Here is a 15,127-nt window from a genome sequence, read left to right as displayed (position 1 = left end):
GGCTATAACAAATTCATCGTCGCTCTTCTCGTTTTTGATGTACTTAATTATGCCCGATCTGGCCACGCGGCCACGCTGGTCGATACGTTTGTATGACACTATGTCAATTCCGAATACTAAAAACATACTGACCAATTTAATAAAACATAAGATTCGATCACTACACAATACTGCCATCAAGAGCTATACACAAGGTGCCCTACATAAGATGTTATAAACTGTTTTCTTGAAAACTATTAAAATACAATTCTTCTTTTTTTTTTAAATAATTTATACATTTAAACAAAATTAGGTAGTTATCACTTCCATCCACCAAAAATATAACAATTGTTACCTTACATACCAAAGTATAGAAAAAAGAATTTCGTGTATATCTTTAATAACAGTTTACTACATCTAGTACAGTATATTTAATAAATAAAATAAGGATAGATGTTTGTGTAGAGTTGATTTTATTGTAATTTAAAATGATTTTTTAACACGTAAAAAAATATATCTTCATTCCACATTTCTATAGAAATATGTAATATTAATCATATTGTGTTGAATAAAAATATAATTGAAATACTTATTTAATATTCTAAAAATTAATATGGAAATCATAAATTTACTTAATAATGTTAATTATATAATTAGACTTCGTTTCAACAAATAGATATTTAATGCTTTCTATTTATACAATCTTAATCAATTTTTATTATCATATATAACATTTTTTAACAAACCGTGTTATGCGTTATATACTTCTAACATAGGCTAATAGTAAGAAGACGATAAACGCATGATGTACTGAGAGAAAAGTGGCATAAAATGAATGCCAAAAATTTGAATAAAATACGCCATATGATTTATTGCTTTCAAATTCGTAAAAGCATTGGCAGCATTCCGAAATTAATGTTCATGAAATTTCTGATTACTCACATACAATATTATTCTATTATTATATCGTACTGCAAGTTGATAAATAAACGCATCTCGAAAGTATTATTTATCATTCAAAAATTTACTTAAAAAACATGCATGAAAATGATTTTTCTTCGTAATTTTTCTTATTGTTATATTAAAAAAAAGTTTCATTATTACTTTAGGAATGTTCATGCGACTGCTCGGGCTTCGGGCAAAAAGCTCTCCCAATATTTAATAAGTTGGTTTTGGTATTGTAACATAGATTCCAAATATTCTGTTAATTGCTTCTTAAAGTCTTCCACTCTTACTAATTCAAACCGTTCAATTTCTTTTTTAATCATTTTTGATATATTGTCAAATTCTTCTTGTCCTCTATCAACTTTAGCTTCCCATTCTATAACTTCATTTGCAGCTTGACTTGTTTTATCAATTCTACTAGACTGTTCCAGTCTTGCTTTCTGCTCTCGCTTTTTGGTTAACATCATTTGAGCATGTTGCCAATTTTGAAAAACTTTTACTCGTTCATGGAATACATCCTAAATGAATTGAATAATATCACTTCTAATTGATGCAATACAAGCATTAAATGTAAGTTGACTACTAACCTTTATTGCTCCAATAAGTGCAACATAATCTCTTAACATTTCTCCAAATTGATAAAGGTCACTATTACTTTGTGCTCTTCTGATCACTTCTACTTTTTCTAAAGTCTCAGCCAGTTGAGCTAATGCCCTTCCCAGAGATGCTCCCGGTTCACCATGACCAAGAACAGCAATGGACCTTGCAGATGCACCAGTACATGTTGCTAACTCTCTTCTCTGATTAGTTAAAGTGTCAACAGCAGAATGTAATGCGCGTAACTGTACATCAAGAGAATCAATTTGTGACGTCTTCTCTTCAAACCACTATAATATAAATGAATAAAAAATATTATCTTAATTCTAGTGTAACAAACATTATATGAAACTAAATTTTTTTGAATTTTACTTTGTCGGTTTCATCCATTTTGTATGTTATCTTATTAACAGTTTCTCCAACTTTATTAAAGAGTCTCATTACTCCTTTACCACTAAGTGCAGATGTATTAGTAGCTTTAGGTAATTCCATATCTGTATAAAAAGTACATAAATTTATTGACATAATTGTACTTAAAAAAATGTTTTGTTTAATATTATGATTTACCAGCTTCCAAAAATTCCCTAAAGTCAGGATCAATACTAAGCACTGGATGAGCAGCAGTTCTATTTAAGAATCGTTCAAGCGCTGCTCTACGTTTTTCAAGAAATTCTGTAGAACTGGAATTTTGTTCCTGACTCTTATCACCAGACATTTTAATCTTCGTTGTTCCTAATTATATAATTACTTTATGTACTCTATTGAATAGTATAAAAAAAAATAATAAATTTATGTCAATACCAATAACACTCTTTTCAGGTGCAGGAGGAATTATTCTGCCATTTCTAAGGTACTTGTCTGTCAATTTATCATGAAGACCAAGGAAATCACTAAAACGCCTAATAACACTAAAATTTCTCTTTCTAAATATTGGCATATTTGTTTTTGTTTCAACTTTATAAGCAACATAAGCACCCATGCCATCTCCTATTTTTTGTGGAGAAGTTACTGTGATTTTAAGAAAAACATCAGATGAGTCTGTTGATACCTGGAAATATACATTATAACATTATATATTTCTGAATACTTTATAAATAATATTTAATAATTTAAAATGTACCACATCTACTGATTGAGTCTGTATAATATTTGTTGATAGTACATCTGCATTATCGTTTATGGGAACATCATGGAGATCACCTATATCGCTACTCATTGGTCCCAATGGTGGACTCAAAGGTCCCGGTGCAGGACTTGATACAGATGAAAATGAATTCTCTTCCGGTGCATCTCTTAATGTCAATTTTGGTAATTCTGCTTGAATTGTTGATATCCCATTATAAGGAGGTGAATCTTCCAATTGACTTTGATCCTACATTTAAATAATATTAAATTTTACTCTAAAGAATTTTGAAATAAATATAAAACAAGTATCTATTTAAATTCATTTTTTAATCAACACAATACTACAATCATTACAGAAACAAATGAATCGCAACAAATGGTGTTTAAGTTACAGAATTTTTATACAGATCTCTGATAACAATATAAAAATTACCTGTACCGCTGATGCGAAAATATCCTCGTCATCATCATCCATATCGTTGATTTTGGTTTCATTAGTGTCAAAGAGCGGCGGAGATTCTTTAATATCAGCCATCTTAGCGATTCTGTCAATCCACGTAGAAATGTACTGGGATCGGCCCCCCAAATGATGAATGCCAACGTCAATTGCTATCTACGGCTATCGTATTTTGCACAGTATCTGTATTAGCGCGTTACAAACTTCCCAATTAAATTTCCTTACACATTCCACGCGTAACGTAGAATTTCTACATTTACAGGATACGTCACACATACATCAAAGTCGCAATTATACTATTCATAATAGCAAAAGGCGTCTACTGGTACAGTCAGTTAGTCGTGATTGAGTAAAAAAATGTATTTCGTATATAGAATAAATACTGTTTCGTTTACAGTAAATTATTATCGTCTAGTGATGAAATCTTAGCGGTATATTCAAAAAATCTTGAAGAGAATATATCATTTTGATTTCTTAATATACATTTTACAAAAGTATGCATTTGAAAACACAGGTTGCTCATAATAGATTGTAGCAATTATCCTTAAATATTAATAATGTGAAACATACAAATTGCTTAATATTATTTTGAATAAGTATAGTAGTAATATTAAACCGGTAATACAAATATATACACATATTTCCCTAGGAAATCCATATCACAATAATAAATTTTCTGTATGATCAATTTTAAATGAACATATGGAAAACATGATATATAATGTTTTATTACTAATTTGTGATTGCTTAATATTATACACTTAATATTAAGTGTTAGATAAGTGATATGTATTTATGTACTTATTTATACAAAATTCAGGCTAGCTTTTGGAAATTTTGAAAAATGAATTTAATGTCCAGAGAAGAAATTAATACCAGACGACTTTTAACAAGATGTGAATTAATGGCAAAAGATGATCTTCATAAGGATTGGAAACTTGAAAAGGTTCGGAAAATTGAAAATTCAACGTATATTCATTTTGTCATAGATATGACTAAATACATTATATTTATGATAAAATAATCAAAGTAATTTATTTTAAGTAAATGTATTAATTGTTTCAGTATATCCTTGCTTTGGATGAGATGATAAAGCAACTACAAACATTACCCAAGTAATTTCTGTATCTTATTATACTGTAGTAGTTGATGAAAAAATTTACATATCAATTTATTTTACAACATCTAATTAAAGTTGTAATATGAAATCATTATTTTGTAGCAAACCATCCAAGGATACTTTGACGAGCTATGTTACACGAATAGATTTTTTAAAGGGACTAGTAAATACAACAAAACTTATAAATCCAGTGGATAGAGTAGTAGCAGTACAAATGTTACCAAAAAGTTCTACAACATTTAATGATTCATTAGGCCCAAATATAACAACACAAATACATCAAAAAACTTCAGCAAAATATAATCGAGAATTACGTGCAGAACTGTTTCACACTGATAAGGGTAAGTAAATGTTACATTGTTTGAGAAATAGCAACAAATTTAATATAAATGTATTTTTTTAAAGGATCATTGGATGATGGTATAAGACAAAGGTTATCTACTACAAATATGCAAGATGATGATTTAGATGCACTTTTAAAATATAATAGAAATATTCAGGAAAAAATTGCAGAGAATATGCTTTCAATGACTAGCAGCATGAAGGAACATGCATTAGCAGTAAATGCTATTATAAAAAAAGATATTGGTTTACTTGAGAAATCTGATAAATTAACTGATGTTAATACTGCTAAATTAAAAACAGAATCATTAAAACTGCAAGAACATACTTCATCGCAGTGGCGATGTTGGATGTGGGTGATGATAGCATTTGTTTTAGTTGTATTTTTCAGTAAGTATTAAACTAATGCATTAATTTAATATATAGCATTTTAAAACTTTATTTCCCTGTTTGCAGACTACCTTTCTTCTAATACACAAATAAAGATTATTTTCATGTTTTGTTTTACAGATATGGTATTATTTATGAAGTTTGCGAAAAAAAGGATGTAGGTTTTAATACACATGTAAATATGTTGTATATATCTATAAAAATATAATTCGTTTCTGTTCATGGATGTGGTTCCATCATGTTTATATAATACTGAACATACATTTAAGATGGCATTCTTAATCATGCTGCTGAAAACAGACTGGGAAAAGGACTCACAAACTTTGTAATTTATATTGGACATTCCTGATTGCAATAGTATATACACTTCGTTATTATTATTATTATAAGCATGGCTATCAAGATGAATACAAACAATAATTTTTTTTATTAAAGTAAAAATCCTTATTTGATCTTGTCCCTCGAAACTGGCTGTTAAATGAATTTAATATAAGTATTAAATACAAGTATATGTTATGAATGAATTAAAACAATATTTACTGCAGACAAATTATAAGGAATTTTCGGTGAAAAATTTTTGGTTAATAGACATACCCCCGAAATTCTACGCACTTTCGAGAAAGAAATTCCAATAAGTAGGCAAATTTTTCGGCGAAAATTAAAATATTTCAAATCTTTCTGGAAAAATTATTTTCGGTTGCGGGGGTCAATTTAGATGCTAAGGAAGTTCGTCGTTAGTAGTGTCGACGTCGATGCACTCAGTTATGCCAAATCTGGTCTGGATGTTAGTGTATCATTTTATCTATCTCTAAGCAGAAAGTTATACTTTCTATATCTATTCTTTGATGAATATGTCCGCGCAAACACCTGTACCACCCAAAATTATTTGGAAACCTGGTAAATAATGAAAAATAAAAATAGCATATTTAATTTTATCTGTAATTATTACAATTATTTGGTACAAAGTAATTATATGTTATAACCAATAAGTAGTGACTGTCAAAATAATATCTATGAAATTCCTATACCTTTTCTTTTTACTTGTTACACTCAATTGTTAAGTAATAAATGAATATTTGTTTTTTTCCCCCTAAGGTAAGGTCAAAGTTGTGCGAGCATTATATAAATACACAGCACAAAATGTGAGCATATGTGTTTATTAGCAAAATACGCATTTTAGAAATGCATGCAATATTTTTATTAATTCATTTGACATTTTGTAGGCAGATGAAATATCCTTTGATGAAGGTGAACTTCTTTATGTTTATGATAAAAATATTGAGCCAAATTGGTGGAAAGCAAAGTGTGGAGATCAAGATGGTCTTGTACCTGCCAATTATGGTCAGTTCAGATTCAGATTCAGATATGCAACATAAGTTTATCATTCGCAATATTCACAAATAAATTGAAGAAAAAAAATAAAATTGTACATAGTTGAAGAACAAACTGAAGAAATTGAATTACCATTACATGATGCTGCAAGGCGGGGAAATCTTTCATTGTTGAAGGAATACATAAAGCAAGGAGTTTTGGGTACAAGTTTAGATGCAATGGGTAATACTTCACTGTATTGGGCTGCACGTGCTGGTCATTTAGATTGTGTAAAGGAACTCTTAAATGTATCAAATCCTATAGTTAATGCTCAAGTAAGTAGACTACAGTATTGCAATCTTTGTAGTATTTTCTCTTTCTGTACATTTCTTACTACAGAATAAAATGGGCGAAACACCATTGCATGTGGCAGCAAGTCGGGGGCATGTAGATATAGTAAATCTATTATTGCAACATGGTGCAAATCCAACAATAAAAAATAATGATAATTTAGTTGCTGAACAATTATCATCTGATCTCTCAATTAAAAATATAATACAATTAAGTCAACGCCATTATGACAAAACTTATGGCTATACAGATGATGATTATAATGATGACAGTGATTAAGATGATACATATTTTCCTTCAACTTATGGATTGTGATTATTACGACCAAATAGTATTATAGGTAATTAAAGATAATTTATAATGCAATAGTTAAATAGGTATTTAAAATCAGAAGTTTTTATTACAAATCATTTATAATTAAATTAATATTTTATATATTTATATATAGTGAATATTGTTTTTTACTATTTATTTAAGTAAAAATAAATAATAACAAAATATTCATAATCGTATTAAATGAAAATTTATTTTCAATAAATAAACATTGGTTTATAAAATATACAAAAATATTTTAATACTGTTTATATGCTGTCTTTAGAAACTAGTTATTTACTTCATTACAAATATATATTAATGAATATAGAAAAATAAATTGAAAGTATATTTAACAGATAAGTACGAGAAGGAAAATTGATTTTGAAATAAAATAGCCATCATACATACACTGTGTGTGTTTCCACATTAGCCTCATACATAGAATATTTAAAACAACATAAGTCTTATTTACATTTTTCTGCTGAACCATCTATTAAAATCCAATCTCAATAATAATTGAGCTAAATGTTCTCCGCTAGGTTGTGCATGTACTCTGTGCAATGTTTTAGTCAGCCAACTCATTAAACTTTCAAGAGTATCAGACAATGTTCCAAGTTCTTCTTTTTCTGTTAAAATTAAGTTACCAACTTCCCACATTGATGCTTGTAAGATAAAATCGTCGCAAAGTCGTAGCAAAAGTTTTATTAGTTTATTTACCTATTAAAAAATATTTAGTAAATAAATGAATTTATATAATTAATGTAGTATGTAGTACGATCTATTTAGTATGAAAATACAAATTAATTAAATTATAACATACAGGATTTTTTCGTTCAGTTGAACTTCCTAATAGAAATGTTTGTGACATAACATTAGCTAAAAAAATAGAGTGTGCTTTTTGTACATCTTCAAAATTTCGAGTATTTTTCATATTTGTTTCCATGATAGTATACTGGCTTTCTAATACATCTACTTGTAAGTAGTATTGCAAATTATCAATAATAAAAATTAAGTTATTTCTTAGTTGAATTACACCAATATCGCTAAAATAAAAAAAGTTATCAATGTTGAATGAATGTTAGTTTGTTTACATACAAAGTATCATAACTATGCCTTACATCTTTTTTTTATACATATGTTCACTCCACAGATTCCATAAATCAATTTGTGTTTTCTTAACCCTTAGTAAAAATCGAAACAATGTGTTATAATCGTTTAAAGCGGCTGGACTAAATAATAAGTGTAATGGCCATATGACTTTGTACTTCAGAATGATCATGCCCCATCCACGTTTTTCTACATTTATTTGATAAACATTAATTACATATTGTTGAAATTTTCGTTTATTTAAAAAAATCTTACCAATAGGATCTTCGCGTTCTTTATCGGTAAACTCTGTACTTTCTATTTCAGCATCTTCAGTTTCTTTTGTCGGGACTGGTATTATAAAATTAAAGCTATCCATAGCATTTTCATCATTCAAATGCATTTTTCTAAGTGCTATTTGAAAAGCTAAATTGATATCTCTAGACGTATGATTCGTTGGGGGCTTATTTAGTACATGAGCAGTAAGTCTAATAAATTCAAGGAATAAATCACCCCGTCCCATAAGAAAAAAATCTTTTACTAATTTAAGTTGTTGCACAAGTTGTGCTTCTTCAACAGCAACTCGCCATAAAAGTTCAGTTATACATTGTTTGAATTCATCGATTGTACGTTCAAATTCAATTATATTGAATACAGGTTCTTTTTGAAGATTTTGAAGTTTAAGGAAATATTCATATTCCTTGTCCCCCCATATGGAAGTTTCAGTTTGATTCTCTATGGCAAAGTCTGTAAGCAAGTGCAACAATCTGTAGAACTTCTATATCACAAAGTTTACAATTTTCCACTTGTAACTTACCTTTCTTTTGTCTTGGATCATTTCCAAACATTATAATAGTTTGTCCTATAGTCAAAATTTTGGTTGCCAGTGATGGCCTAATGTAAGAAGGAAGCATATCAACTTGGACATTGTAATCCCACATATCTGAGTTAAACTTAGCATTCATTGCCTCTACAACATTATTTTTATTATCTGCTAATATCAAACTGGTTTGTTCTTCGGATGTTTTTTTAATAAAGAACTCATTGTACATATCTTCTAAATGACCATATAAAAGCCAACTTGTCATTTGTTTATAGAAAACTGTATGGACACAGTAAATCATCCTAAATAATAACAAATTAATTAAAACTGGATAATATAACAATAACATAAAGTAATAATAGAAACCACTCACTTTTCTAAAGCTGATTTTATTTCAGGAATACCAATATGCATATTTTGATGTAAACATTGTAATAGTTTACAACCATGAATTTTTTGTGTACGAATCTGAAATAACATGTAAACATAAATTACATTTATATTATTTACTAACAATGTACATAATATACTAACCTCTTTTATGACAAAATTTAAAACAGAAAATAGACATATATACTTTTGGACACGACAAAGAATTAATGAAAGTGGAGTATAACTGTCATTAAGAACCACATTTTCTAAATCAACAATCTCATTGCGAAATGGTTCTAAAGCTTGATCCATTCCTTCACAGAGAGCTTGTATATATAGACCTTGAACTACATTTTGTAATCAAATAATATGTAAATTAATATTAAATGATTAGAATCTGATAAAAGAATAAAATATAATTATTCATTTTAATAGAATCTATAAAGAATTTTTGTACCATCAGTGAATCTTGAAATATCTGATGCAGTATATTCTTGGATAAAGTTCCTAATAACATTGCACTTGTCAACTATTTCCAATATCTTTTTAAGTAATGCACGTTCCCCAGGATGTAAATATTTTTCAAGGTTTACAGTCTAAGAATTTGAAACATATAAATAAAAAAAAAAGATACACTATGGATTAAACTATCAATAAAATAGAATTTTAACCTTACATCTGTCTCTAATATTTCTGAAACACTAGTTGAACATCCCCACAGTGACAATAACACCTCGTGCAACATTTTGCAAATATCTTTCAATATAATGAGTAATTACTCTTTCACGTTAAATTCTGTTGCATACAAACAGAAATGATAGTGGAATACAGAACGTAACTGGATAACCTGCAATCATATTGTTAAAATTGTTAAAATTTAATTTTTTTCGTATATAAAGGTGACAACAAAGAATTATAACAATTATAAATAAAAAAAATGTATACTTTTTGTTTGTCCATTTCTTGTTCTTATTAAACACTTCATTCAAAAATTAATTTTTAATACAAAGACATCTTACAGCATGCTTTTATTTTCTTCATATAATATACTCACCATACGAAATTAACTTAAAGTCCATCTTTTCATGTAAGCTACTTTTGCTCGATAACGTGTATTTATTGGTTTATACAAGGCTGATTTAAAACGCGATAGAATTCGAATACATGATTTAAGCAAATGTCACTCGACAAATAAAAATTGTGCAAATATACTATGTTGCTATTGTAGATATTGGTAGTATTTAGCTTGCACATTCAAGTATTATGGAACATAAAGTTGAGGTTAATAAAATATTCTTCCATTTGTAAATGATTTTTAAATCGTTTCAAAAAAATTCAAATCAGATATGTGTTATTTATTTATATTAAAAAATGTATATTTTAATTAATGTAGATAATCTACATTTGTTGTTATTCTAATGTATAAATACAATAACCTCAAAGAAATAAATTGTTAAAATTATGTGTAAGTACAATATAGTAAAATATAATATGATCGGAATAAACTTAAAATAGTTATTTAACAATGTATCAATGTAAACAAATAATAAAAACAATATTAGCCTATATTATATAAATTTTTCTTTATTAATAAACTTTGCAGAGATTCAATTATGGATGTACTAAAGGATACATTGATATGTCGTTTATGTGGTGAAAATCTTGTGGAGGGAAAATGCAAAGACATTTTTGAAGAATCAGCCAATTTAATACATAAAATAAAAGAAATTTTACCAATCTCAGTACGTTAAAATATTTAATAGAAATAGAAGTACTAGTTATTTTCTATTTTGTATAAGTTTTATTTAAAGGAAACAGTTATTAAATTGGAATGTGATAAACTTTTTTTTGTTTTATATAAGAAAATGCATACAAAAATTATATAGTCACAAGTAATGCTTATAAAAAGCTTTAAAAATTACTATTACTTTGACTGTTTCAGATATCTATAGATGATAGTGGTTCAAAACACATATGTTTGTCATGTTATGACAAAATTATTCTTTATTACAAATTTATTCAAGATGTAGCAGAACATTCTAAAACATTAGAAAATGCATCACAAATAAAATCCTTTTTTGATTTATCTAGAGAAATAACAAATTTTTCAAAAGTTCATAACGATGCTGTATATACGTGTCCAAACTGTAATGTAGATTTAATGATTTTATTAGTCAGTAATCCGCAAGGCTGTGATTATACCTTCCAAATCTCATTAGCTATGGTAGATCATTCTGAGAAGAATCATATTGTAAAAGAAAAGAATATACAAGTACATGAAAATGTAATAATTTTCAGTGATGTTAAAAAGAATAATATACATCCAAAAGATGGAAATAGAGCAACAAACACAGAAGATGTTGAAAGTATAACTAATCAAGCAGGTCTTGCATTGTCTGAGGAAGAAGTTATAAATTATGTTGATATATTATCTGGAAAAGAAAACTCAGAAACTGTAGTACAAAAAAAAATAAAAAGAAAACTTAAACAATGTAATTTTTATGATGATTCTGTTAGTTCATCAAAGGTACCAAAGTTAGAAGAAACATCATATGTACCCGATGAGAGTTCATTTAACTGTGGTTATGATTCTACAGATCCATTAATAAAAATTGAACCTGAAACTGATAATACTTATTGTTTAGATAGCGAAATTGACTCTAAAAGTGAAAAAGATACATATACAACTGAATCACAAAATATATTTGGAGAGGATGATGTGCAGGAAGAAAACGATATGTATAAATCTTGCTTGAAATATGTATGTAAACTTTGTGGAGCACGTTATCTTTCACATTTAAAATATGAGTTTCACATGGAAAGACACAAATTAAATAAAATATATAAGTATGAATGTACAGTATGCAACAAAAAAGCAAGTAGTGAAAATTTATTATGGGATCATTATTTTCATACACATAAAAGTTTGCAACGTTTTATTTGCATAGAATGTGGAAAATTATTCACAAAACGATCTAGATTGAATAGTCATCAAAAGGATTATAAGCATTCTGGTGTAAAACAGATACAAGTTGGTTCTAGCGATGGTACTATTAGTAAAGATGTTATAGAAAAGGCTATAGCAATAACAAAAGAAGATAAAATTTCTGTAAACTGTAATCTTTGTGGAAAATTAATCTCCGATTTAGATACGGATGCCATTAATGACTTAGTTACATGTGCTACTTGTGAAGATTCTACACTTTCTTTGATGGTAGATGGAAATGAGACAAAAGTAATTTCTCCTCGACAATACCATTGCTCTAAATGTCCAAAGCACTTTGTACGAAAAGAAAGACTAGAATTTCATGAAATGAGACACAATGAAAATATGAACGAATTTGTTTGTAGTACTTGTGGAAAAGACTTTAGAGCAGAAAATTCTTTATACGAGCATTATCTTTTTGTTCACAAAGGAGCAAGACCTCATATTTGCGAATTATGTGGTAAATCCTTTCAGTTAAAGGCCAGATTAAAGGAACACCATCGAATTCATACAGGTGAAAGACCATATCAATGTGATGTCTGTGGTCAACGATGTAGAACTACAAATGCTTTAAAACTTCATAGAAAGATTCATTTTTCTCATAACAAGTATGTTTGTAATGTATGTAATAAGTCATTTAGTAAAAAACAAAATATGAATGAACATTTAGAAAAGCATTGGAAAAACGATAAGAATGTTACATTACCACAATTATTTACATGTCCGATTTGCTTGGAAGATTTTCCAACATATCGTATGTTGAAGTATCATATGATAGAAGTTCATGAAATAAGTAACCAGGATCCAATTTTGACAAAACAAAAGCCTTGGTATGAATGTGTGGAATGTCATGAAAAATTTAAACATCAAATGTCTTTAAAAGCACATAAAGAAAGAGTACATGAAGGAAGAATAGATCCTCTTTATCAGTGTGATGTATGTAATGCTACTTATAGAGTTAAACAACTTTTAGTAAACCACATAAAGAGTAAACATAATGGTGAAAGACGCTATAAATGCGCACAATGTGAAAAGGGATTTAACGATACGAAATCTTTATACAATCATGTACTCTTACACACAGGAAAAAAACCATTTGTTTGTGAGTATTGTAATATGAGTTTTAGAAGAAAAGATTCTAGAGATCATCATCGCAGAAAACATACAGGTGAACAACCATATCAATGTCCAGACTGTGGTGAATCATTTTCTACTTACAATTATAGATCTAAACATCGAAAACGTGAACACGGAGAAGGAGATCCTGAATGTCCTGAATGTGGGAAAAAATGTAACAACCAACAAGAAATTAGAATTCATTTAAATAAACATCTTGGAGAAAAATTAAAGAAATTGAGAAGCATAAAATTTGAAGAGACATAGTTTAAAAGATACACAATCTTCAAACAAACATAGTGAAAATTTGATCAAATAGCTTAAATAGAACTATTTGAACTAAAATGCAATGATTAAGACCTGAGCAGAAGTTATTAAGACCCTGTTTATTTACACAAATCTATTTATTATATTAATTTTATACTAAAAAGTTTTTGATTACATCAAGTTTTTAATCATCATACTATTCAATTAATTCAAGAGTGTTTTAATTAAAGTTTGAACAGACTCATGATGGCTAATTTGGTTATTTGATTGTTTCGTTAATACCCTGGTTAAACAAATGTTTATTTTTCAGAAATGTTACTTAGTTTAAAACTTATAACAAAGTAAATGTATAGATTTAAAAATTAATATCTCCAATTTGGAAAGCATTGTTTTTTTTAAACGATAATTAAATATCAATTTATAATGCATTATGCTGTTCTTGTCTTAAATTTCCTTCCGGAAAATTTTGTTCAAAGTTCGTTTTCAATAATTTACTCTGTAAAAATACGCGATGAATAACATATAAATGTTTGAATTTATGTAATGATACCATTCTCGTATTAAATATTTTAATATTAGGATTTTATAAAGTTTTGTAGAAATACAATTTTTTTGTATTACTACATTCTGCTTAATGAAAAGATATTTTTGTATCTACAGAAATCTACTAAAAAGTGAGTTTAAATATATACGTATAAAGTTAAAAATAAACTGTTGTAAACTATGCATGTTATGTTCTATTTCATTTACATCATTCTAAATGCTGACTTTTAAAATGTTTTTTTACAATTACTTTATATTAATGTTAAGTAGGCGTATTTAAAATATAAAAATATGGTTTTCCCAGTAATGTAAGTACATACATTTACATTGCATTTCTATTAAATTAGGCAATATATTATACAATGAATTATCTAATTTATAAAATACGTATGTAATTATTGTAATTTTTCTTATTGTATTATATAAAATATATATATAATTCTGATCATTATGTACAAACTGTTGAAGAGAATTTGTAATAAAAACAAGAAGTACTTATATACTCTTTATTTGTTTTATAATAACAAATTGTCGAGTAATATTATTCAATAATACAAATTACTTTTTGTTTTCTCATCAGATATCATTTTCATAGTTTAATTTATTAAATTTGACGTATTCAGGTTTATATAAACATTTGCCTCTTTATTTTTATAGTGTAAATACTAAAACGATTCTTGAACTCTAAATCCGAATTAATGTAATTATTTTACCTTAGTGAAATAATTAAATAATATGTATATGTGTCAATTGTTAATAGTGCTTGTGCGCGTAGTTCTCGTATGTAGGTATCGTCACGGTGCACGTGCAACCAGGACAAATGTCAAAATTTAAATGGTTGCGCCTCAACGTCCGACGCGGCGCTGTCTTGCAAAAATCAGGTGGTTGCATTTACCAGCTGTGTACTGCTAACTTATATTCACAATTACGCATAACAGAACATCTAATTTTTTACTATAGGAAAGTAAATATCTTCGATAAACACATGAGAATTACATTTAG

At 27.8% G+C, this 15,127-nt stretch overlaps 5 protein-coding genes across 7 annotated transcripts; 3 read left to right on the top strand and 2 right to left on the bottom strand.

Annotated features, from left to right (window-relative positions):
- Positions 1 to 440: 440 nt before the first annotated feature.
- Snx1 (sorting nexin 1) lies at positions 441 to 3,589 on the bottom strand. Its single transcript, XM_076781733.1, has 7 exons — positions 3,080 to 3,589; positions 2,642 to 2,893; positions 2,323 to 2,569; positions 2,089 to 2,253; positions 1,894 to 2,015; positions 1,512 to 1,811; positions 441 to 1,442 (listed from the first exon to the last, which is right to left on the bottom strand). Exons 1-7 carry the CDS (start codon positions 3,179 to 3,181, stop codon positions 1,095 to 1,097), a joined length of 1,536 nt encoding a protein of 511 aa, XP_076637848.1. The 5' UTR covers positions 3,182 to 3,589; the 3' UTR covers positions 441 to 1,094.
- Positions 3,590 to 3,625: 36 nt separating this feature from the next.
- On the top strand, positions 3,626 to 5,181 carry Use1 (Vesicle transport protein Use1). Its single transcript, XM_076781740.1, has 5 exons — positions 3,626 to 4,049; positions 4,169 to 4,218; positions 4,326 to 4,564; positions 4,629 to 4,955; positions 5,076 to 5,181. The coding sequence occupies exons 1-5, from the start codon at positions 3,948 to 3,950 to the stop codon at positions 5,114 to 5,116; spliced, it is 759 nt and encodes a 252-aa protein (XP_076637855.1). The 5' UTR covers positions 3,626 to 3,947; the 3' UTR covers positions 5,117 to 5,181.
- A 133-nt stretch (positions 5,182 to 5,314) lies between these two features.
- LOC143350006 (osteoclast-stimulating factor 1-like) lies at positions 5,315 to 7,184 on the top strand. Its single transcript, XM_076781741.1, has 5 exons — positions 5,315 to 5,852; positions 6,051 to 6,097; positions 6,179 to 6,296; positions 6,390 to 6,601; positions 6,666 to 7,184. Exons 1-5 carry the CDS (start codon positions 5,801 to 5,803, stop codon positions 6,894 to 6,896), a joined length of 660 nt encoding a protein of 219 aa, XP_076637856.1. The 5' UTR covers positions 5,315 to 5,800; the 3' UTR covers positions 6,897 to 7,184.
- On the top strand, positions 6,863 to 14,310 carry LOC143349996 (uncharacterized). Of its 2 annotated transcripts, none has more exons than XM_076781727.1 (3): positions 6,863 to 6,957; positions 10,817 to 10,955; positions 11,156 to 14,310. In XM_076781727.1, the coding sequence occupies exons 2-3, from the start codon at positions 10,827 to 10,829 to the stop codon at positions 13,580 to 13,582; spliced, it is 2,556 nt and encodes an 851-aa protein (XP_076637842.1). In that variant the 5' UTR covers positions 6,863 to 6,957; positions 10,817 to 10,826; the 3' UTR covers positions 13,583 to 14,310. The 2 variants fall into 2 exon arrangements, with proteins under 2 accessions (XP_076637842.1, XP_076637841.1); XM_076781726.1 differs by lacking the exon at positions 6,863 to 6,957 and adding an exon at positions 10,542 to 10,678.
- Positions 7,190 to 10,030, bottom strand: Grip75 (gamma-tubulin complex component 4). 2 transcript variants are annotated; one of them, XM_076781729.1, is made up of 9 exons: positions 9,890 to 10,030; positions 9,671 to 9,809; positions 9,376 to 9,560; positions 9,215 to 9,309; positions 8,836 to 9,143; positions 8,295 to 8,765; positions 8,051 to 8,228; positions 7,753 to 7,975; positions 7,191 to 7,649 (listed from the first exon to the last, which is right to left on the bottom strand). In XM_076781729.1, the coding sequence occupies exons 1-9, from the start codon at positions 9,956 to 9,958 to the stop codon at positions 7,401 to 7,403; spliced, it is 1,917 nt and encodes a 638-aa protein (XP_076637844.1). In that variant the 5' UTR covers positions 9,959 to 10,030; the 3' UTR covers positions 7,191 to 7,400. The 2 variants fall into 2 exon arrangements, with proteins under 2 accessions (XP_076637843.1, XP_076637844.1); XM_076781728.1 differs by having other exon boundaries at positions 7,190 to 7,649; positions 9,215 to 9,560.
- Positions 14,311 to 15,127: the final 817 nt, after the last annotated feature.

Source organism: Colletes latitarsis, chromosome 14 (assembly GCF_051014445.1).
Source record: "Colletes latitarsis isolate SP2378_abdomen chromosome 14, iyColLati1, whole genome shotgun sequence".
Classification (NCBI taxonomy): Eukaryota; Metazoa; Arthropoda; class Insecta; order Hymenoptera; family Colletidae; genus Colletes; species Colletes latitarsis.
Note: the sequence above shows the minus strand (reverse complement) of the source record. Positions and strands in the feature narration are given on the sequence as shown.